This window comes from Falco rusticolus, chromosome 6 (assembly GCF_015220075.1).
Source record: "Falco rusticolus isolate bFalRus1 chromosome 6, bFalRus1.pri, whole genome shotgun sequence".
Classification (NCBI taxonomy): Eukaryota; Metazoa; Chordata; class Aves; order Falconiformes; family Falconidae; genus Falco; species Falco rusticolus.
The window spans coordinates 73,554,114-73,578,972 of record NC_051192.1 but is presented as its reverse complement, the minus strand read 5'-3'; the positions used below and the strand labels follow the sequence as shown (position 1 = coordinate 73,578,972).

Sequence of the window (24,859 nt, the reverse complement as noted above, 5' to 3'; positions counted from 1 at the left end):
CATAGTAATGTTTCATTTTATTTGATAGAAAGTTGCTTAAAAAATATGATTAACTATATACATTCTTATATGCTGTACATACAATTACATATACAAAATGTACATAATAGCATCATCTGTTACATTTGATAGATGGTAGTTAATAACCAGAGATAGAACTTACATAATATTTCATGCCTGTTTTCATCCTGATCCTATCTGCAAGGAACTGATAGATATGAGAGATGAAAAAGGCTAGCAGATCACTTAATTCACAGCCCAGCCCACACACAAGTCTTCTCCGCAGTGCATTTTATTAGTGTATTGTTCTAGTACGTTTAGGTTTGTAGCATTTCCCTTTAAAGGTATTCGGCTGCTAACCTTATCTTCAGATTTTTTTCCTGGCATTCACCCTAATATTATTTCTAATTTATTTCCTTAACCTCCTGAGTTATAAAATCCTCAAATCTAGCTAGGTTTCTTTAGCTTTGTTGTTTGGTTTTTTTTCCATCTTGACTCCTTAGTTGCTTGTTTGCCATGTATGAAATAGATCTAATTATTAGTACTCTCTGTTCTGGGAGAAGTACACTCAAGCATGAAAGGTATAATCCAAGTGTTCTCTCCTTCCCATGCTACTGGCACACTGTAAACCTGAAATCAAGTCAGCAAGGAAAAAAATGTAGCTTCCCTCCTCCTCCTCAGGAAATCACAGGGTGTGTGTCTGCCAGCTGCTCCCTGGGACCAGTGGTGTCAGGTCTCAAGAGGAGCTGTCCAGTTACTGGGATTTGTATGGTCCCAGTCCCATGAGGAACACTCTACCTGTACACTCTAAGCTAAGAGGTAGCATACCAAAATCAAAGCACAGGGAGTAGGGGATGGCAGCTCTGCCCTTTACTAGTAATTTCCAGGAAATTGTCCTCCATTTCCCAACTGGCAGGATCAGGCACCCTTATCCTATGGACCCGATGTTCAGGGAATAAGACTGAGTGAGGGCTGCCAAACCAGCAGAGTACCAGCAGCAGAAGGCCTGTGAGAAGCCATGGCCTCAACAACCAAACAAGCTATCCTGGAGGACTCTTCCCTGAGGGAAGGGAACATGGCTTCCTTCATTGCCTTTCCAACTTTCAGAGATTAAAAATGAGCTGCTGCTTTCCTGCAGACATCTTGAGAGCTGCAGTTTCATTGCTCTAAGAATGATTTCTTCTGTCCAAGTTACCAGCACCTTTAAATATCTATTTTATTTCTTCTTCTCTGCTCATGTGGCACTGTGCTTTCTAACCCTGTGCTGGCCACAGTCTTCATTTCACTAGGAAATTTTTCTATTCTCTTTTCATACCTATCTTTTTGGTATTAATATGCAGTATCTTTCTCTGATCAGTAAAGCAGTTTTCTATCAGCTGTCAAGGTGAAAGCAAGGGGATTGAGGTTCCTCTTACACATTCTTTTGGTATTACTTTAAATAATGTTTTTTTTCTAACTAAGGGGAACTCTACTTATATTCTTCAGAACAAGTTTATATTTTTAATGACTGCATAACATGCATATATTTGATAATACCTTGAAGCCAAAGATATTAATATGCCCTCATTTTTTTCTAGTCTGTGGGATTTTGAGTAAATGGTTCTCAGGCTTCTATTCTGCTTGCAGTATCTCTGTCCACTGTTGCTAGGCCATTTAGATATTATTTCTTTTCTATTTTATACTACTCCTTAAGCGCCATTGAGAATTTGAACTGGTGTGAAGTACCTTCTGTTATTCCTTGTCTGAATTCCTGAGATCCTGTCTGCAACCTTGGTTGGGAGAGGGTGCAGGTGAGCTTCTGGCGAGATGAGACTCCACCTTAGAAGAGGTGGGCTTGAAACACTCCTGCTGGCCTTGTGGGGTGGGAGGTGGAGGAGTCAGGCGGCTGTCGCTTTGCTGAATTTGGGTGTTAGCAGCTGGTGAATCATCATCCTGCTGGTCTTGTGTACTGGGAGGAACAGCCGAAGAGATGATGCCCTGAGGAGCAGCTGTTGAACCACTGTTGAGACAATTTGTAACTAAGGTTGAGATCCTAACATTAAATGTGCAATTGCTACTGTTCTTAGTCTCTGAGCAGGAGAGTTTGTGTATTAGTTAGTTTTCTTCATTGACACATTCCCCTTTTCCTTGTTTCACCTCAGCCTTATGGATCAGAGATGGTGACTTGCCTGTCTCATTGGATTAGACTCCAAATTCCTTCTCTTGAATTGTAATTGCATTATGGGAAAAGGCAGAGAAGGTGGGCAAGGAAGGAGGAGCAGCAAGGGAGGAGATAAAAATTGCAGTATCACCAGTTTTAAAAGTTAGTAACTTGTGTGTAAGTTGTTACTAAAGGTACCACACAACAGGATTTTCTCTTGACCTCTCTCTGTACTTCATTGCTGGAAGGTGAACTGAAGGAGTAACAGTGGGATTACGAGCACCTTTACATTATCCTGATTTTCTTACAGAGAAAACTGGTATCTGAGTTAAAGGAAACACTGTTGTTATTATGATTACTTACAAGATCCTTAAATGCTTTTACAGTGAGGAAATTAACAGATGTAAAATGAATCCATTGTAAATGCATTCTAATAAGCATCCATTCAAGAGGGACTATGCAGGCAATATATGCATTGTTTTCAATGGATGTTGGACTGGATTTTACATAAGCACTTATCAATAGCAGACATAAAGACATGTTTAAAATATCAAGCTTAAACTGAAAGGTCTATAGGCAATATTAAAAAACAACCCAGAGTTGTTATAACGCTAGTTCAAGATCCTCCTGTCAAGGCTTCAGGAATATTGTGTCTGTACATGAGAAGACTCAGGAATCAGAGAAATTTATGGATTCATCTGAGGAAGATAAAGATTTAAAATATCAAATATTTCTGATTTGATACTTTCAAAAAAGACAAAGTCTGTGTTTCTGTACTGTTATTTTTACTACCTGTCAAGGATAAGGGAAAATACTACAGTGAATTAATGCATACTGTATGTTACAAATACAGAGGACTTTTGTTTTACCAAGCCTTCTCATATCTAGGAGAAAAGCATTAACACAGTAAACTGTATTTTAGCCAGGCTGGTGTATTTGTTTCCAGACTAGAAAACCTGTGTATGTAGATTCTTCCAATACATATTATCTGAGTATTTCTCAAGTAGTAATTCATAGACCACTGGTGGTCCACGGAGTGCTACCAGGTGGCTTATTGAGGAATTTTAGTAGTAAAGCACTGCTACTTCTCAAACAATTGTGTTGTAACATAGTCAAATAGCTTGGGGTGGTTTTGTCTGTTCATTTTTGGGGGTTTTTTGCTGTTTTGGTTTGGGTTTTTTGCTATGAAATGTCTTACAGTTGCAAATACGGATTTTAAAACATGCGTGAGAGAACTGAACTAGGAAGAGGCAAAGTATTACTTCAGTATGGAAAGTCTAAGTAAGGGCAAATCTATTCTCCCTGTCTCGCTGATTTTAATCTCTTACCCTGTTCCTGTGGAGAGGCTGAGAGAGCTGGGACTGTTCAGCCTCAAGAAGGCTCAAGTGGATCTTATCTATGTGTATTAATATCTGATGGGAGGGTGTAAAGAAGGTGGAGCCTCTTCTCTGTGCCCAGTGGCAGAACCAGAGGCAATGGGCAGCAACTGAAACACAGGAGGTGCCATCTGAACGTCAGGAAACACTTTCTCACTGTGAGGGTGACCGAGCACTGGCACAGGTTGCCCAGAGAGGTGAAGTCTCCACCTTTGGAGATACTTACCTGAACTGTACATGGCTCTGAGCAACCTGGTCTAGGTGACCCTGCTTTGAGCAGCGGGGGTTGGACTAGCCAATATATATAGGTCCCTTCCCTGCCAACCTCAACTATTCTGTGATATGTACATTCAGTATATGTGGAAATAGTGCGATACAAATAGCTGACCACCAACAACAGGGATGAGTTCAGCAATTTTAGACCAGTCTTGCTCACAAGATAAGAATGCCCATGATAAGTAAGATGTTATTAAATAATTGCTCTGCCCCAATAATTTAGACTCTTGTGGCAGTAAAAGGCTGCCAATTTAGCTCTTGTGCAGTAGTTTTATCAGTAGGCACAAAAGAGGTGTGATTTTCCTTATCTTTACTTGTGGGTTAATTGAGGCACAAGAGGTGACATGAAAATGGAATTGACGGGTCTCTGGTAAGCCTACAGAGAATAATAAGGAAAATAAATAATGCCAGATCTAAAATAGACATACTGATCAAACTAACTCCATGTGTTTTCGTCTGTATTCTCTTCCCGTAATTTAATAGCCTTGTGTTGCTTTGTCTAGAATGAACAACTTTTTTTGTACTGTAATGTTAAGCTGGGCTGCTTCTGCATTATGTACTTGTACAAGGTTATGAAAATATTTTACTTGGAAATGCATATATGAACACATATCTTCATAGTAATTTTAAGATTGCTTTTAAATTTTGTTATCACAGGGTAATATATGGAATTACACATTGCAGTCTATAATTTTAAGACTTACCAGAAGCTATGCTTCTGAAAAGCACCTGAGTTAAGATCTTTGCTTAAAATTGGCTTCTTGGTGCAATTGTTCAGTTTTTGTCCCATCATTCGCCTAATTAAAGCATCATCTGTGTTTGGAAACAACTGTTTTGTGATTCCTGCAAAATAAAGAGACAATATATATATGACCTCCAAATCAGGGAAACAACAGATGCATGATCTAAAATGCATTTCTTGCATCTTTGAAATTTCCAGTTACTTCAGTTTCAGCTCTAGTTACTCGGCTGTCTTTACATACTACTTCATAGATTTTGCATATGCCAGCTCTTGCTTTTCTCTGTGCCTTCCATATCATTGTGCCTGCTCTTGCAGAGTCAAAGGGAACTCCAGGGCCACGAGGGCTTCCTGTAGTGAATGACTGGTTTGCTCATCCTCTCTCCCTTTGGTCTGTTCTTGACCAGAGAGTCCTTTTCCTATCCTCATCACTCCTCATGCCTCTGAATTTTACAAGTTTTGTTCATTGATTTTCATTCACAGGTGATGTCTCATCCTGTAAATATTTCCCTTCTGTTTTACCTGGCTAACTTTTTTGAACGCAATGCTAACAGGACTCGACACAGGAATGCGATTCCTGCTCCCGTCTTCTCCATCACCTTCCCTTCCCTTGATTTTTCCCCATTTCCATTTCATGTTTAAGTCTTACAGTTTCCATCTTTAAGTAATTTGATCCACTAACTCATTTTCTACAGTCCTGTAAGTCCCAGGCTTCCTTTTCTTTTTCTCTTGTATAATGCTGACACTTTTCAATTTGAATTCAGGAGTCTTCTTATTTCCCTTAACAGGCTCCTTTGGCTTCTCTATAGGCTCCCCTTTGTCACTAAATTCTCCACAGACTCTTTCCCCAGAATCTACCTTCAGAAAAGTCCCTAGTAGAATCATAGAATCATTTATGTTGGAAAAGACTATTAAGATCCAGTCCAACCATTCTTCCCATCCCATGAAATCTTTTTAATTTTTCTTAGACATCATTCTGAAATAGTCTCATCTTGCTGCCTCTAAATATATTTCACCATCTTACATACACTTTCCTTTTCTCCCTCTTGACTTTGGGTCTGTTTCTCTAGCTAGGTTCTTAAAGAAGAGAGGTTTCTGCAACTGATAACTTTTGAAACAGCTGGTCAACTTCAATAAAACTGGACCAAGGTACAGGAATGGGAGCTAAGCTGGGAAGGGAACTTAGAGAACTGGGGAAGTCCGAGGGAATGGCAATAGGGGAGGGATTTTAGTACAGGAATTTAGGCTATGTTGTTTAAGTACTAAGCTATATGAATCCAATAAAAATCAAGCTTTATGTGCTCACAAAATACTGTTTTCTTTAAAGCTGCTACTTCTTTCCTACGCACCAAACATTTTCTGCCTTGAACCTCAGCATAAAACAAATTTTGTTTGCTTCTCTGATCGCTATTCCTGTCTTCTATACTTACTGTCTCATTTTCCCTCCAGCGCTATTCAAAATGTCAGAATTCATAACATTCAGTAACTTCAGAATATAGCTGACATGATTTTCAATTTGATCCAAGTATGTCCTCTCTTTGCCTTCCCTTACCCATTATCACCATGCTCCAAGTTTGTCTGTTATAGATTAACCTTTCAAAGGCTAAACAAATTCACAATATCATTGCACTAGCCACTTAAATAAACCCCACAAAATTCACGTGGTAGAAATACTACTACTTAGCATCACACTGATGGTATTTGTAACAGATGGGTTAAAATGTAGCTGAAAAAGGAAATATGAAACAGCACATCACCTGAGTAGACCAGCTGTTAAGCATTACACCCCCCCCCCTCAGAGAAAGTCCTCTGTCAAGTCAGTGACACATTGAATAATGTTAACAAGTCATCACCTATTATTTCCTGAACTTCATTCTGATTCATAGCTGGTTTTGCCGCTTTATCCTTTGAAGAGGAGGACTTTGCACCTGTCAGGCTGTGTGTAGCCATGTATTCATGTGTATAAAGTGCTTGCATCAAGTCATTTATAAACTTTTGAGGTTTGCTCTTGTTACAAAGTGCAATCTGCCACTTTTCGATCTTGAACTGGAAAACAAAATTGGTCATAGGCATAACGGTTGCAGCTTTCTAGAAATATTATATAGTATTACCTCTGAAATATTGTTTTGATTTTTCTTTTTTAAACCACAATTTCAAAAGTAATCTCTGTGAACTGCATGCTTGAGATCAGTGCTACATTTGCATACCACTCAACATTTGGAACTATACACGCAGGTTGCTTTTTTTCAGAAGCAAGTGTGGGGCAGACTAAGGACCCCATTCATCCTAGCAAACACTTCACCGAGCAATCCTTAGTACTCACTAGTGGAGACAGAACGTGTTCAGACCTATCTAAATCCTTCCGCTTGCACTCCATGCAGACTGGATGTGGTCCAGTTCTGGTGTGGATTCTGTACAGCCTCAGGAGCATGGCACTATGCCCAAGCTAATATTCCTGCCTCCGAGCAGACATGCCTTAAGAACTGTGATGTCTGGTCCTGAGCTTTAAGAGTGACTTCTACAGGCAGTGGTTGTACAGCCTAAGTATTAGAACTCTCCTAATGGGTGATTTTGAGCTACTTCTATTAAGTAAGGCTAGATTGCTTAGAAAATGAGGTCTTTTAATTTCTTTGGAAGATGTTTGGTCAAATTTTGTGTATTGCAATATTCAGTCAAAACATTATACCTTGGTAATTCTTAATAATTTCCTTGGGTTTTAGGACCCCAAGAATGCAAGAATGGTTTCAACTGACTCGCACGACTCAGTGCATAAGAATGTTTATGTAAATTGTGGATGCAGAAGCTGGAATTACTCTTTTGGTTACATCTTTATATTTTTCATGTACAACCTCTGTGCCTCAGATTTCTCAGTTATGCTCTGTTGTAATTACAGAGAATAGGGGAACATCTTTACTCTGTATCTACATATATATGCGTATTTCTACTTAAGTGCTGGCCAGTGTCTGGAAGAAGAGCTGAAACATACCATTCTCCATTTACTTATTAACAGTTTAAATGTACTGCTGGTATTTTTCTTAGACTCTCTTTGAAACACTACCATTCCCCTCTGGCATCCAAAACATTAGGCTGGAATTTATCCTTGGATCTCGGTATTTAATTTGCGCATCCACATTCTGCACTTAATCACAGATGTGCAAAATCAAAGCAAGTTTGAATATACCAGCACACTGAATTATGCCTACAGTTTCTCATGGAAAGAGCTTTCTATACAAAAAGAGCTCATTAGTCATGTCATCAACTGCATGATGATATAATTATTTTTACTGATGCTTATTTTTTATATTTGTTATACTATACCAGTAAAGTTTGTACTGTATACATTTTTAATTTTATGCCTAAAATTGCCTTTTAACTGACCTGTTTTTCAGTCTGTTGCTCCTCATCTTCCACGTTCAAAGTTATGGGTGAGGGGGAGTTACTATGCATAGTTGCATATGAATCTGCTAACGGATTGTTAGATGCTTTCCAAACCGCATGTGAATGCAGACTGGACATAGATGACGTCACTCCCCCTTTGAGCAGTGCTTCAGCCATCCCTACCAGTTCCTCAAAATGGGTGACTGCCTGTGGCAACACTGAAATCAAATAGAAATTGAGGGGTAAAATAGTGATTGAAGCTTTCAGACTCTTAACTACATAAGCATGTATATTTTTTGCCACTAGATTCCTGTCATAATGCAAAAGAGCCAAAGTAGTCAGCAAAGATGCTTTAACATACTTTTCTCCTATTCTCTCCAATGTTTTCCTGCTGTTCCGCTGTCCCTGCCCATACAAAGATCTGGCCTCTCTTTGTAGAATAGCATAGATCAGTTCTCTGTAAGGCTAAGAAGAGCCATGGCACTAAGCAGGCTATTTCTTTTTTTTCTTTTTGCTATCTCAAAATCTCTACAAGTCCATAAAGCTATTGAATATGGGCTAAGAAATGTCTGATTTTTTTTCTTCAGAGAAGCTGCACAGACTGTATAGACTTTTTTCCCTTTTTTGATCTATAGAGAATATATTTTAAATAACCTTTTCTCCAAGTAATATTTATTTTAAAATATAAACTTTTGTGTCCATTAAGAAGAATCAATTCAGAGCAAAAAGGATGCAAGGGATGAAGGATCAGCAAGATACAGTATTTTTTGTAATTTAGTGATTCTGTAAAAGACTAATACAAGTGCTTAAGATGCGAGGCCAATGGACCTAGATGTGTAACAGAAGTTGTCAGACACTAACAAAATGTTTAAAAATAATATTCAAAAAGGTGGAGATGAACAAGCCAAACCAAGCTGAATAACATGTGCAATGGAATCAGGTGGGCAATTAAACTGACGAGCACTTGCAAAATCATATGACAATAAAACCCAGAGATACTAGGCTGCCTAGGGATGGTGTGATGTAGCTGACAAGGGAAGGAGCAAATCCTCTTTAAACCTTACTGATTCACTAATATTTTGAAATTCTGGATTCAGTCTTAGCTGCCCTGGGGTAAGGGACAGGGACCAGTAAGAGGGGCTTCAGAGACGACCACTAAGTGATGAAAGATTCATTTATAGAAGAACAAAATGGTTCATCTCTGGGAAAGTACTAAATTTGTTGCACCTGGAACTAACTCAGATTATCAGTAATAAGAAGGCACCAAAGTAATTAGAAATGAAATAATTCAAGAATAAATAAAACTTCAGGAAACCTAGAAAAACTGCTAATAAATAAGCTGAGTTGGACTGGTCAGTGGAGTATTTGAGCTTAGTTGATAGTTATACACAGCATACAGAAAGTTCTCTTGGGAACAACTGACAGGCTCTAGACAGATTTTTCCATTTCTAACTCTTCAGTTGCATGGCCTCCATGTAAGACAGTTTTTTTCTAAGTGCTACTTGAATTAAATGTTGCCATGTATCAAAGACTCTGATGCTAATGGTAGGCCTTGATCCTGTCAGGTGCTTGAACATCCATAATTCCCATCCAAATGGCCTCTTATAAATCAAGCTTTTCATGACCTTCAGGCTTTCCTCTTCATCAAATATTTCCCCTGACTTTACCTTGAAGCATCACCAGGGACTGCCTTAGGCGGCAGTTTTCTCTCATGGTGTCTGTCAGCTTCCTCTTGAGACTTTTTATTTTGGCACACAGTTCTACCTTGGATAGTTGAAATAAAGGCTCTTCATCATCACTGCTACTTTCACTGTACAGAAAGTTGCTTCCTGAATATGATTCCCTCTGAAAAAAAATAAAACCAAAACTGATCTAGAGCAACAACAACATAAAATCAAGGCATTAAAACAAATATTAAAATATCTGGCTAAATCAGAATATTCTTTTTGTACACAAAATGTATAAAGACTCAGTGCATTTTAAGAACAGCTGTTACTCAACAGAGCTACTACCATTCCTATTAAAATTAAAAATGGAATGTCAGTGTAATATGTAACTGTTAGGTACTTCTCTCTCTGTTCTCCAATCACCAGTTTTCCAAGGTAGAGTCTTTAGAACCATTAACTTCACTAAAAAGTCTTACACCCCCTAAAAAAATATATTTCAGTTTGCTTTTGCTTAATACATTAAAATTGCTGAAGATGGGATGTTTACCTGTTTGTTAATTAAAGATGTTTCAAGTTGAGTCAGGATGTTGGTAGGAGTAGATGCCTGCAATGATTTCTTTCTTTTTATATGCTTCATCATCTTCCCCTGCAAACAAGAGCATAATAGTGCCCTTGCATTCCTATGGAGCCTTTCATTACAGTATCTCATGGTATGCCATAAATTTTTATTCTCTGTGCACTTGACATTCTTCGTTAGTATTTTTGAAAAATAAGTTTGTAACTTTTAGTTAAGATTTATGTTTTCTTTCCCCACATTTTGTGGCTGCACATCTCAGCACAATGCAAAACTCAGAAAACCTGGTCCCTTCCCTTTCATACACAGTAGTCAGACTTCTGTCTTATGGGAGAAAATGTAATGGAGTGACAGATCACCCAAGTTTTGAATAACACTTTTCTCTTTAAATAGCAAAAGACAAAATCTATTGGTCTATCTAATTACTTTGACAGATTATTGTGCTAAGGTACCATGCAAAGGCTGCCTGTATTCCTTTACTAAGGATTATATAGTGAAGAATCAATAATTACAGTCTATTTCATTCCATTATGGGTCTACCACTATCAGGCACATAAAGACAGCAGAAACTCACCTGTTCTTTATCCAAGTCACTGTCCTCACTTTCTGAGAATATCATTTCTATCCTCTTCCTCTTGCCTTTTCCAAGGACTTGTATTTTTGTAATTTCATCTGCTTGTAATATCTTTTGCATCATTTCCACCAGCTCTTGGGGGTCATCTGAAGTGATGGAAAAAAAAAGGCCAAAACACAGAAAACCAGGTAGCAATACCTTACAGCTAGATTAAAATTTCATATCAGACAAATATCCAGTGCTCTGGAACTGCACTCACCACTCATGTACACAACTCTCACCAGATGCTTTTCTGTCTTTCTTTCTCCCACAGGCCAGTTTACTAGCACGTGCTCATTTGGTTTCAGAAGTCTTTCTAGCTCATTGTCATCACTGGGAAGGTCCTGTATCCACGAAGTCTCTCCGATTTGCAGTGAATTATCATTTACAAAATCAAACAGTGTGAATTTTTTCATTGTTAAGGGGTTTCCTTGTCACACAGACACTGCCTGCAGGATGTCATAGGAAAAACAGCTGTTACCATGTCATGCTACAGGAATGTTACAAGAATACTTGAAAAAGCCTCAAACAACCCTCCTATTCCTGGATATTGGCAATTACCTTGTCTGCAAATATCCTGAATAAGGAAGTGAAAACTAGCCAAGCAGCATATTAAATCTCCCCTGAAAGATGGGAGACGGTCTGCTCAATACATGTACATCAGACATTTGCCTCCAAAACTATGCACTGAAAACAGCTTTCACTCACAGAGCCCTTGCTTCCGTATTACTACCATGCCTAATCCATCTCCTGGCTGGCATCTCTATTACTACTACATTTGCCCCAACAAAAGTTTTCAGTCCAACCTCTAACTAAAAGATACTGGTGTGACAAAAACTTTCCCTAGAATGAAGGAAAATACTAGCTATAACATGCTATTAAGAGGGATGTATAACTTCCAGGGCTGTATTAATCATGTCACAGGCAGCAAGATGTACAACTGCAGGCACAGAAAACCAACGCACAACAACCCAGGACAACTGACTGGTATGACACATTCTGGCAGTGGAAAACTTGACGTACAAAAAGAAATGACAGGCTGAGGACTGGAAGAGAGCTGGACTGCTTCATAAAGAGTAATAGCAGCAAGAACACAAACCCAAATATACAGCTAAATCCCTTGTTTACATAAGAACACTACTTTTAAAGCAAAGGACCATTTCTGGGCTTTTTAAAGCACTGAAGTTCTACACTGGGAGAAGGGAACAAGTCATACTTTGTGCTTTATTTTTCTAATTAAGCTGATATGCCTTACACAAAGGTATGAAATACAATATACATTAACGTCTACTGGAAATGTAACCGGTTCATTTGTTTCCATTATACTCAGAGAAGGCGTTTTCTACTTTAAAACAAATAAATAGAAAACCTGATTTTGTCAAACCTTGATCTTTCCAGCAAACATATGGTTTAGTTTGTCATTTCGTAGAGGTGAAGTCCTTTTACAGAGCTGAAAACTCATGAATTCCGAGATGTGACAGTGTGATTTGTGATTTACTTGGCCTCAATCAGTCGGAAGCAAATCTAGTGCCTCATTCAGAGGCTGTCAAAAAGGTAGCTCAGAGCTAGGAGGGGAGAATTATGCAGGGCTATTATGTCAAAGTGAGAAAGTCTGGCTGCAGTGCTCTAAGCAATGTCAATTTGTTTGCAGCAGCCCAACTCACCGCTATTCACCATGTCTCTGCTACACCTCAACAAAGCTGGCTTTCCACACAGGGCTGAACTTGTTAATTCGAAAAAAACCAAACCAGCTGTGCTCTCATCAACATGTTTACTGATACAATGAGGCAAGTGGCATAAGAAATCACCATTAAAGAGAGTATTAAATCATGCTTTTATGCAGAATATGTTGAGTGTGATAGCAGTAGGATTGTTAAGTACTGCCCTACTGAAGAAAGAGGACTGCAAGAATTCACATTAATTTTCTTTAAAGAGAGTTAGAAAGAACGGGAAACGTCCGTCCCATATAAATTCTGGAGAGGAAGCAGCCTGAATATCTATGCCTAGCATGAATCACTGGAGGCATCATTCTGCCACTGATCCATTGCGAGTGGACCCTCATACCAGACAGGGATCATTCAACTGAATAAACATATAGACAAAGCAGAACCTAAAGAAAAGTTTCAGCACTGATCTCACTAGGGGTAGGTGAGGTCCAAAATGAAATGGCATGTTTGTCCGAACAACGGTATACCAGATAATGCTTTTGAGTATATACCTCAGCTTAACATTTCTCATGTGGCATGAAGATGTTAACTTCTGCCTCCTCTGATCAACCCAGCACAGCGATCCCCATCACCCAGTTCTTCAGTTCTCAACTGGAGTACTTTGAGCTTTCCCCTCCTTGACCCTTGGCAGTTGCGAGCTACTTTATTACCCTTCTAAAAGCCCACATAAGATCAACAGAATTGCAGCAAAATCAGAGCTGCCAGTGTGCTAAGACTAACAGCCGATTGACTGGCTTCTGTATTTTTTTAATGTTTCCCTGTAGTCCTCTAACAGTCTGTATGCTCTCATTTTCTATTGAGATAAATATGCCCTGAGCCATGGGACGTTCTTGTGGTCTGCCCTTGTACAGGGTCAGCCAGCCAGCCTGGGATTTCCAGGGATGCACTGAACACCCAGGCTGCTCACAGCATGGAGGGCAAGTGATGATTCCCCACCCCACTGGGGCTACTCACATCCAGGCTGTGCCAACACTGCGCACATCAGTAGTAAGTCCGACAGCTTTTGGAAAGTATCAGACTTGCGTATGTGTTACACAGCTTAATGAAGTCAAAGGACATGTGGACTTGTGGATGTGTGGAGCCCACGACAGCAGCCTGGTGCCACTGGTAGACACTGTGAAGCACATGGCCAGCAAAACCCCCTGCAGTGTTTACACCAGACAGGAACCTGGAGCCATGAAAATCCATCCTGCCACTCACAGCTGGGAACAATTTTTACTATGGTCATGGCAGGACTTGGAGCCCAGCAATTTGTCTACATTATCTATAAAGCTTTTTTGAGCTGTCAAGATTCTTGCCTGTGGTGGGAGGGTGTACTAGTAAACAGCTAAACTGATTTCACCAAGAGACTTAATAGCTGCCAAGTTAAAATATAAGCTACATAGGATGCTGAGAGAAACAAGGAATAGATTTCACAAATAGTCGTGGAGGAGGGATGGGGTTCATCCACTCCTTTAGCTCCTGCCAGGAATCCAAAAGCCTCCTGGCAGCTTTTTGAGGCTTATGCTCAGTCGTGTTGCTCCTGCTGCTTTTGAGGGGACCAAAGCAGGAAAGCAGTTGCGGGGCAGCAACAGCAACTGGCCACGTCCCCTCTCCTCTGCTGTGGCTCTGCTGGCCATCAGCTCAACTGCTTGCATTACAGAGAAAATGATGAAATTATGTTGCCAAATAAGAGGAACAGAGTGCGATAGTGGATTGTTAGTATTTTTCTGCTATGGAGCTACAGCTTCAGCTCCTGCAGTAGACATTAATCAAACTGTGTCTTTTCACAGAATTTATTGTGACAGTCCATGGGCCCTGGGGATAATACCTAACTGTCTGCTAGCATCGTCTCTAGCCAGTGATTAAAGAAAATGGAAAGATAGAACAAAATGTCTCTAATGAGGAAAAGGAACAGCGAAATACTTCACTTACTGGAAAAGAAGTCCTGCAGTGTTTTCTCATCCTGTTTTCCCACTGGAGTCAATGTGAACCTTGTCCTGATTCAGGACTGCTGAAGATGCCTCCCTCTAAAATGTTCTGTTTGCCAAGACAGATCAAAGGCAAAATATACTGTATCATCAGGGAAAAAAGGTATCTTGGGGAATGAGATTCATCTTACCAAACCACTACTGCCTTAAAAGCGAGAGGTTGTCTAGCCACATTTGGTTCAGTCACTGCAGAAAGAGAGGTGATTCATCTCACCCTAAGACACGTGTCTAAAAGAGAGTAGATGACCTACTGTCTGGGAGAGCCTGTTTCTCTCCACTGACTATTCAGTGACTATACAGGGCTAGGTATGTCTCCTTATAGAAGCTGGCTTGGTCCAACCCGTCCTATATAAGCTTTTTCTATATTTGAATGGATTTTGAATAGTAGGGTAGATTCTAGCAGATCTTCTGCTATAGGGAGCCAAAAGAATGGAGTATGAAGTCTCTTAAACTGTATTTGGTTCTCTGTTTCAGATCCTTCTAACACAGTTCTGCAAGTCATCAAGTAAGCTTTCTGACACAGAGTGCTTTGTTCAGTGGTTTAATTGGCAGATATATAATTGTTCACAGACATTACCCTGTGTGCAGCTACCAACCACAGAGACAGAATTATATGACCTTTGGAAGCCACTGATGTTTTGCAAGTTACTTAATTCTGCTATATTCTCCATTTGAAAACACTAGCTACACTGAGAAGTAGGGAGATGGAAATTTATGATTTTTCAGTTCTAAGACACAAATCTATCGTTTCTTTTTCTAAAAGCAGGTAATTTGTAGAGGGTAGGGGAAAAAAAAGAAAGGATCATTTTATCTCAAAGCTCTGCAGAGGAAACACTAATTGGACTATTTAATTTTTACACATGTTAACACCTCACATTCTGCACAGATGCTACAAATTTGCACAAAGAATATTGTTACTAAGCAACCCAAAAAAACAGAAGAAAAAACCCTCCAAGAACCACAAGAGTCATTTAAAGACACATCTCACCCTTTGACTGACATAGTCTGTTCCATTCAGCCAGAGAGCTGGCAGATGGCATGCTGAGATCATTATTTCTCTTTCAGTAAATGCAGTGTAAAGTATTACAAATTTACAACATGAGATTGTATGCCCACTCAACGGGTCTGATTCTGCCAGCTTAAAACAGGGCTTTGCCACTGATTTCAGCAAAATAAGAAACTGTACCACAACTGTGCAACACAAATCTATAATAAAGTACTAACATTTTATATTATCTATCCTCTAAGTTCAGGCTTCAGTAATCCCAGTTTTCCCTGGAAAAAACCCAAAACCCAACCTTTACTGGGCTAGAAATTCATCTACCTCAAGCAAAACTATTTATTTCCAATTCAGCATAGTAAGTGGTAGTCACAGGTTCGGTTTGTGTTACTTAAGACTGGCATTTTACACTGAACTTGTCAGGACATTAAACACAATGTTGGTGTAAAACTCTTGGGCTGCCCTGAAGTCTCAAAATTCCCAGTTCTCTGTAGCAAGTGTATGATGGAAAACATGAGCATATTTAAATGTTATATGCCCTGTTGTGGGCTCTCATGTTATTCCCCTGAAACCAGTGTAAGATTTACTAATGATTTCAGTGGAATTAGGAACCGTTGGAAGAATGCAGAAGTGTTGTTACTGCTCGAAAGATTTACAGTGTGATATCTTAGTCATTTTATGGGAAAATATGACTTGAAAGCACAAAGCTGCTGCTCTCAGCTGAGAAATACAGCACACAGATTTTCCAGAATCATCAGTATCACTGTGTTCCAAATTCAGCTGGAAATCTGGGGGAGCATCTATCAGAACATTGCCGTAACTTTCAGCTATAAAGGCTAGAAATGATCCTGCTTGTCTTCCACATGAAGGATAAAAACTACATGATTTTTATTACTGATATCCAACAGGTCACTTCCTGACCGTAGATCGCCGTCCTGGTGTGATTAGCTATAAAATAATCTAAGACACTTTTCTAAGAAGTGATGCTATTCATGGTAAAGCAACATCTTTTGGCCTTACTTACGCAGATTGTCTTGGTGACTTCAAATCCTCAGCAGCATTTACAATCTACATGATTATAGACAGAATTGGGCTCACACCTTGTCCCACACGCTAACAATCTGTTTGAGTAGCCCAAGGAATTAACGCAGCCATTACTGTCTTTCACAGTAGTGCCCTCCAAGCTGTGACTGTTAGCAACCTAGAAGTTCTATAAAATAATATTAATTTCTAAATATTCCAAAGCCCTTATATCAAAAGCTTGAAAAGGATTGTTAGAAAAGGTCCAGTTTTTGCATCAAACCATTGATTTTATTTGTAATACCAAGTGATAGGAAAGGTTGAATAATGAATTTATTTTAGTATGTGTAGAAGTACTACCATTTTGATCTAACTAATAATTTATTCAACCAGAAGTGAAACATGGTATTCATTTTAATAAATTTCAAGATAGCAACCTAGCATCATTATTGGGCTTTCAGTATTGGATTCAGTTCCAGATTAAGATGCTTACACTTAGGTGTCACTGGTATACCAGGTATCTAAGTTACCACTGTAATCACTGGAGATCTAGGGATCCATTTGGCTTCCTAAACATAGATGTTTAGCGCCAGTGTCCTCTGGTATTCTGCTTGGCCTTCAGCTGCTACTCCAGAAGTGCAGATCTCCCACAGGTCTTTTATCGCAAGTGCTGTCCCTTTGGAGATGTCTCAGCCTTGATCAACTCCAACAGTTGTAAGAGTCAAGCCCCTATTGAACACAATTAGAGCTCCCTGGAGAGCAATTTAGCTTATTTCAAATGCTCTAGTGCTAATTCAGTTGCCTAAAAATAAATGCGTAGTGCAATCTAAGATACCATAAATTATTACACCTGGCCTCTAACTGCCTCTTCTGATGGGCACATACCTCCTATAGGGCCTAGACCCTCTTGCAGGTTCATGAGGGTGGTTACTAATTCCAGGCACCTCAAATGGCCCTAAGCACTTATTTAGGGAAGAGAATTGTTCTCTGGGCACCAATGACTGAACTGAGTTTAAATAGGAGCTCAGATACCTCACATGCCTATAAACCACATACATTTTTTTATCTGTATTTTAATCCCATACTTAAGATTCCCATAAAGATAACAAGATGCCAAATAACAAGATGTAGGAAGTTATCTTAATTCTACATCACAGATTAGTATCTTTATTAAACAGCTATTTCACAGCTGACAGATGGAAAACTGATACCCACTTTGATCTGCTTGTTCTCAAATGCCATGCTCAACAAAATGTATTATACAGACCAACAAAAGCCAGTTTATTTATTGAACTGGATAGGATACCTAAGCTACAGGAATTTGAACAGTCACATGAAAGCTCTTCCCATGCAGGTTAATATATCCAAACTCTTCGGAGAAGTAAGTAGGTAGCCTGGGAAGAGAAACAAGTCAGTGCACCTCTGCAGAGTCCAACACTTGACCACAGTCATTCTAACCTGGCTCGGGTAATTCAACGCTACACATCTTAACAGCTCCCAAATTATAAAGGTTAAAGACCATGTTCATGGTTAGGCAGCATCATTAGGGAAAATGTGACCACATGCAAATCTGTGCTGAGGTGCAAAACCCGTGCACTTCCTCCACGTAACAGCTCAAGCAGTCAAATACCCTTTTCCTAAAAGGCTAAAAAAATTTTAAACATACTTTCCATACGCAACTAACATATTTTCAAATTGGACTTGTTCAAACCAACCCACTGACAACCTGAAGTGAGCTTATAAGATGCATCTTATTCTTTTTATAAGGTGGTGTAAGCGATCTTACATCTTCTGATAAGCTGTGCTGCCCTGAAGGTTTACTATCAGTGACATTTTCCCTTCAGCTCTAAGAGCATAGAAGTGAAATAGCAGCTAGAAAATTGCAGGCTTGAGTTCTGGTCAGTATTTAATACTCTAGCGGCATCTTAACTATCTGTACTCATATGTCTTTACTGGCTGTCATAGGTGAGTGATGACAGAAGTCATGCCTGGTTAATACTCCAAGTGCCTGCTCTTTTACTCCACAGCTCCTCCTCAATTGTTCTGCTTTTGCAGCATGTTGGTAGAAGGGAATGAACCTGACGATCTCCAGTTTTAAAAAAAGAAATAATATCTGCATTACTATTAAAGGTCACGAGCTAGAACAAGGCATATACAGTGTCCTCTTACTCCAGGGAATATTACTGCAACTAAAAGCAGTTCTGCATGCATTTAGGAGAATTGACAGAAAGGCATCTTCCCTGCAAGGATAACAACTTCAAACCTTATTAGAGCTATTCTTCCCCCTCCTGTAAAATTAAATGTCTTTTCAGCATATGTAGTTCAACCTCTTTATACATTAATATAAGAGCTGAAAGACCAGTGTTGTATATCGGTCTGAAACAATCCTTAAACAACTTCCAATTATGCACTTAAAATACTAATGAAGTGCAATTTCCTCTGGGATGCAAGGCCACGTTCAGATTGACAACTGCTACATTAAACACTGCCAAAAATGAATACAGAGCAAATTTTAACCAAGGACAAAGGGGCACACCACTGCTGTAACAAAAAAAAAGAAAAGAAGTGCCATAGGAGCTTTAGCAGTATATTTCCATCTAGGCTCAAGATCAACCTCTCTGTCTGCAAAGTCAATTTATGCCCACAGAATTCCTGCCAGCATTTTTCCAGCAACACTGTAAGCCATGAGTGCACATACTGCATGGCTCATACTCTATTCGATTTACATTCAGTCTAATAAACAGATGGAATCAAAACATTCAAGCTGTGTGAGTTGATGAACCTGCAAAATAAGGACAATTACCTCTACGTATATAGAGAGGCAGGAATTTGCTTTTACGCGGTCACATAAGACACCTGCAGATGGCAAAATGTTCTGGTCATGGAGGGGTCTAGTCTGTAGCACTGGAATCGCACGGATTGGTCTTGGATAAATTGTAACAACCTTTACAATTTAGCTTCTCTTTTCAAAGGATCCGAAATAATAATACATATTTACCTAATTTCCAGGATACTGTGAGAATTAACTAATGCTAGCGTGCCTTCCAAACATACAAACTGTAGGGAGCAAACAATTTCACAAGTTTTGCAGAATGATTTACAATAAACTTGCTGAATTCACAATGTAACATTTCACATAACAGATTTTTTTGAAATGTGATGCCTATATTGAGCGGGAAATTGTTACTCTTTCAGCTGAAGAACGCATTTTAGAAGGTTTAATCATCTACCAGAAACTCCCACAACACCTTCTCATACATCATGCTTAAACTGCTAGGAAGCACACCGAGGACAGAACACAACCCGTGAAGTAGAATATTGAGGGGGACAGTCAATTAAGTCACTGAATGAAGTTGATAAGACTCTGATACTATGAAATTTTCTGTATTTACTTTCCTTGATTTTTTGGTTTTTACTGTATTTACTTTGGTTCCTGCTTGATTAGAAAAAACCTAAATATTTTGTTAATAAATATTAGATGATTAGAGAACCCTTCTAACCAGTTAAGTAGTCATTTAAGCATAAAATTTTACTTAATTATAATTAATTAGTAGAATCACATTCCTTAGAGCATACCTACACAGCAGTGAAAGAAAATAATCTTACCCTTTCACTTACTCAGCAACTCTTCTGAAATCGTATCATGTGCCATCTCCTATTCCTATGTCCACATCACCAGATCTAGCATGTGACCTTTTTCTTTCACCTCACTGATACAGGGATTCTTATAATTGCAAAATGAGGTCCACAAGGCCTGTATCTGTAGGAGCAGAGAGGTGCCTTTACAGAGTTGTGGAATGCCCTTGAATCCCATGGCTCACACTGGGAGAGGTCAGCAGATCTCTGCAGACGCAGTTTCTCTACTCAAAATACTGTCATATTTTCTTTTCACCATTTTTTTTTTTTGTCCTTTTAGCCTAGCCCACGGTACTTAGCTAGGATTGTTAGTTTCTTTTTAAAAGTGTTGCTGAACCTCATATAAATTATCAAGGCATATGATGCACTAGTCCATAAATTATACCGCAGTTCTGCATACAGGGAAAGGGAAAGGGAAGAAAGTGTCTCTGCCTTCAGCCTTGCTGGGCAAGGCTGCTAAGTCAGAACAGGTTATCGTGAGAGACTGGCTGAAAGAATATTTCAGGTCAACACTGCCTAGTCTCCCTGCAAGAGGGCTGCTGCTGCTACAACATACTGCCTGCTCAGCTCTTCCATTAAACTGCAGAAGTTTGACATAATTTCTATACTGTTCCCCTCTCTCATGCAACTTGGGAGAACAGGTAAACAATTGCATTCAAGAGTGACTGTAACCAGAGAAACATCCTCCTGTTCTGTACTGTCCCTTTCCACTGCCAAACATTTGCTGGCTGCCTCTTTTTTGCGGAGTCTCTGAAGCAGAACTTTCCTTTTTCATCCCTCTGCCCAAGTACTTATCGCCACCTCCTTCCTCAGCGTTGCTCAAGTACAAGGCTGCTTCCAAGCCTCCTGGTGAAAACATCAGCTATGCTCACGACTTTGTCGCTGCTCCGTTTGCCTGTGATCCCCATCAAAACAATTCTCGCATCTCCACAAAAGCACGGCCACATCATGTGTACCCTGAAATGGCAGCAGTACTCCTTATTTATTACAGGGTCAACGGCTGCCTTCTTCGATTATAAAACCCTTTTGGACTTAATTCAGCCTCTCAGCAACTTTGATCTGTTTTCTGATGTCCCTTACCATTCCACACAATGTTGTCACAGCGTCAAGACTTTGTTACCTTCTTTTACTTCCTCTTCTATGAAATAGCTTCACCTCCAGGATTCTCCTTCTGAGGTCAAATCTCAGCTGAGAGGTTTGCTTAACCTTCTCTCTTCATTCCTTTTCTCTTCTCTGTTTATCATCCTTAAAATTTATGAAGAGTTCTCTGAAAAACATCCTGTAAAGAAGCTTAGAGTAAAAATGCTATACATATAAAACTTCTTTTATTTGCTTTTTTTACTATTTTTTTGGGGGGGAAAAATCTACTCATATACAGTTTGCTTATTTTTAATGGGAAATAACTTAGCAGCTTACACTTTATTCACCATGCAAGCAACATTTTAACCAGACTACCAACTCCCCCCCCCCCCCCCCAGTATATAACAAACACAGAGCAGTAATGAATATAAAGCCATAGCAGCACTTCAGTATACACGTGAGACAGGCTCAGAAGCCTGGAGCAGTAGCTCTCTGAAAAATCACGTCAGCATTTCTTGTACTGAACTGTACTCTCTTTTGCATTTGAAAAAAAAATTTAAGCGGTTGTAATGAAATTTATTTTATCCTTTTGGCAAAATATTATCCTCAGGACACCAATGCGCTCTAAGTCTTTGAAGGGAAAAGCTATAAACCTTAAACTAAGACGCTAACATCAGAGATTTGCACGTCAAACATTTCCTACGCACTGTTACCCGAGCACAATGTGAAAGTAACTGTTCCCTCTCAGTTCTCTGCCATTTACCATGCAGTCACTGCTGTGCTACATTTCCTCTACCATCCCATCCTGGAACAATAAATCAGCGCAGAGCAAAAGGTGTCGAAAAGTTTCCTGCTCCTGCAATATACTGCAGCGAAGCACTGCAGCAGGGCAGCACGTTGCCAGGAGGATCACACTGATTTGCTTCATGTTACGGTGAGGTAACATGAACCGTTTGAATAATCTCCAGGTAATCTGCATTAAAACCATTTTACTGCAGTGTACTGCGGTATTAGGAAAGATTTCAATATTGCACCACGTGATGCAATGTCAGTTCCCAGGCAGTGAGGGAGAGCTTTAAATCAAAGGCTGTGAGGTAGCAACTTTCCATTCTACAAATTAATATGACAGACTGCTTTGGCTCGCTATGTTTGCATATAGTATTAAATGATAGAAAATTCATGGAATAAAATATTACAGATCTAAAAGCCAACAATTTTTTTCTTCCTTTACTTAGCCCCCCCCCCACATGGTATCAAGAGAATCTTTGAATGAAAATGGATTTTCCTGACATCAAGGTACAGTAAAGCATTACAATGTTACTAGCTCACTGATAAATTTAGTATTCTAGAGATAAATTTTCCTGTTCTTATTTAAGCTGCCACAAATACGTTTCCCTCTCTGTCCTTCCAGGTTGCATATTGTTGTTTAATTCAAATTTGCCCATAAGCTTTTCTATATAGTTTTAAGGCAGTCATATAAAGCAGTAACATTCCAATATTATTCCACTGTTTTCACAGAGATTGTCGCTATAAAGTTTCAGAAATGTTCCTCAGATTTATAGGTTCATATCAAAGGTGCATGAAGAGAGTATGAATTTCACCTCGAATCAACCTGACCTTCCCCCGGTAACACAAGCAAATATTGCAAAATAGCAGCAGGGCGTACCTACAGCAGATGATTTTTTTGTGTTTAGTCGAATGAGGGAGTTCAGAACCGTATTTCCAAAGACTTCTGAAACAGTCTTTGAAAGCACGGAGTATCATCCAAGTAACAGCTACAGGGGCAGCAGTAGCAACGGAGATAAAGTCTTGTTACTATCTGCATTAGGAACGTGCACATGCCAGGATTTTTATGCTATATGCAACGCACCAGCTCCGGCGGCCGGTAAGCGAAAGGCACCGGGGATGACATCTGCTGCGGGACGTGGCAGCTCGCTGCAGGAAGAGGGTACACGCACGGCACCGCTCCGGAGCGGCTCCCGCCGCACCAAGCCCGGGCGCCAGCCGGCTGCTCCGGGGCCCGCCCGCGGCGGCGGAGGGCGCAGATGGCGCAGCCCGGCACGCAGGCACCGCGCCCGGTGCGCGCCTTCACGCACCCGTGTGAAAGCCGGTGCCCGGCTGCACTCCGGGCCGCCGCCCGCTGTGCCCCGACCGCTGCCGGGCTGCGCCCCGGACCCCTGCCCCGTCCCCCCCGCAGCCCGCTGCCGCCTAAGTCCCAGCATCACAAACGCGGGTGGGCACTAGGGCGCAGGTCACCCTGTCGGGCTGCATGTCGTTCACGCTTCCCACTGCGCTCCTCTGCGACCCCTCTGCCGCGACACCGGCCGCGATCAGCGCCCGGGCCCGAGGCCCGCACGCCGGGGAAACCGCTACCGACCCCCGGCCCCCGCCAGCGCGCACCGACCTGCACGGGCCATCGCCCCCGCGCCCCACTGGCCGCTGCCCCCCGCGGCGGCGGGGACAGCCCCTCTGCCCCCGGGGGTCCCCGGCCCGCGCGGGGCAGCCGCCCCCCGGTACCTCGCAGCGGCCATTTTCCGCCTCCCGCTGCGGCAGCGCCAGCGCGTGATGTCAGCGGCCGCCCCGGCCAGAGTCCCCGCGGCGGCGGGCTGCGCCGTGCTCCTTCCTCCCTCCTGGTGGCGGCGGCGGCACCGGCGGCGGCACCCTCCTCCTCCTCCTCCTCCTCCCCCTCCCCCTCCCCCTCCTCTCCCCCCGCCCCGCCCCGCCCCGCCGTGCCCGCGCCGGCTGCCATGCCCCGCCCCGCCCCGCCGGTGCCCGCGGGCGCTCCCGCCGCGCTCCTCGCTGCCGGCTGCCGCGCGGGCGCGGAGGGGGAAGCCCCACCGCAACAGTCGCCGCCGCGGCGGCTGCTGAGTCACGGCCTGAATCCATCCCGCTCCTCCTCCTCCTCCCGCCCCCCTCCTCCCCCGCGCCGCCGCCTCCCGCCCGGCTGCCGGCTCCAGCAGCGCGGTGCCGGCGGCGATGCCCGCCCCGCTGCCGGGGGGAGAGGCTGCCCGGCGCTGCCCGGCCCCCCGCCGCTCGCCGCAGACCCGCGCACGCACAGGGGTAGCCGGGCGCTTGAGCCATGATTGCCGCGGCTTTCCTGGTCCTGCTGAGACCCTACAGCATCCAGTGCGCCCTCTTCTTGCTCCTGCTGCTGCTGGGGACCATCGCCACGATCTTATTCTTCTGCTGCTGGCACCGCAGGCTCCAGAAAGGGAGGCATCCCATCAAATCCGTCTTTTCAGGTCGCTCGAGGAGCCGAGGTAAGAGATGCTGCCGGTCCCCGGGGGCGGGGGGGTGGGGGTGCCCCCGGCCCGTGCCCCGGGTGCTGCCGGCGGAGGGCCGCCCTGCCTCAGTCTGGCCGGGCAAAGGCTTTAAGAAAAATCCAAGCCGAGCCCAGGACTGCGGCAGCCTTGTCTCCACCCATCCTTAGCGAACCTCGGCCAGCAGGAGGGAAGTGAGGGGCTAGGAATCCCCCCCAGCCCCCCCCACCCCCGGCCTCTCAAGTGCAGCAGAACTTTATGCTCAACTTCTTCCCGATGAATTAAATATAAATGCCAGGCGGAGCTGCCAGCTGCGCCGGGAGAGCCCGGACCCTGTCCCACAGTCTGCGCCAAAGGGCGAGCAGTTCCGTAAAGCCGTTAGCTGGAGTGAAATCTGAGGTGG

The 24,859-nt window shown here is 41.9% G+C and overlaps 1 protein-coding gene across 17 annotated transcripts; it reads right to left on the bottom strand.

The window, feature by feature from the left end:
* On the bottom strand, nt 1-23,852 carry BEND6 (BEN domain containing 6). 17 transcript variants are annotated; one of them, XM_037391880.1, is made up of 12 exons: nt 23,714-23,851; nt 21,197-21,395; nt 20,087-20,240; nt 14,405-14,509; nt 10,984-11,212; nt 10,725-10,870; nt 10,124-10,222; nt 9,577-9,754; nt 7,910-8,127; nt 6,385-6,577; nt 4,497-4,635; nt 1-1,999 (listed from the first exon to the last, which is right to left on the bottom strand). In XM_037391880.1, exons 5-12 carry the CDS (start codon nt 11,177-11,179, stop codon nt 1,732-1,734), a joined length of 1,437 nt encoding a protein of 478 aa, XP_037247777.1. In that variant the 5' UTR covers nt 11,180-11,212; nt 14,405-14,509; nt 20,087-20,240; nt 21,197-21,395; nt 23,714-23,851; the 3' UTR covers nt 1-1,731. The 17 variants fall into 17 exon arrangements, with proteins under 17 accessions (XP_037247777.1, XP_037247781.1, XP_037247778.1 ...); XM_037391884.1 differs by lacking the exon at nt 14,405-14,509 and adding an exon at nt 16,974-17,209 and having other exon boundaries at nt 20,099-20,240; XM_037391881.1 differs by having other exon boundaries at nt 20,099-20,240.
* Nucleotides 23,853-24,859: the final 1,007 nt, after the last annotated feature.

What these genes read in the sequence shown, in the direction of transcription:
- BEND6 (XM_037391880.1), bottom strand. Translation starts at nt 11,179, where the DNA reads ATGAAAAAATTCACACTGTTTGATTTTGTAAATGATAATTCACTGCAA. An exon ending in AGCAACAGACTGAAAAACAG is followed by an intron (nt 6,578 to 7,909) that starts GTCAGTTAAAAG and finishes TTTGTTTTCCAG; the next exon opens with TTCAAGATCGAAAAGTGGCA. An exon ending in TTTCAGAAGCATAGCTTCTG is followed by an intron (nt 2,000 to 4,496) that starts GTAAGTCTTAAA and finishes TTGTCTCAACAG; the next exon opens with TGGTTCAACAGCTGCTCCTC.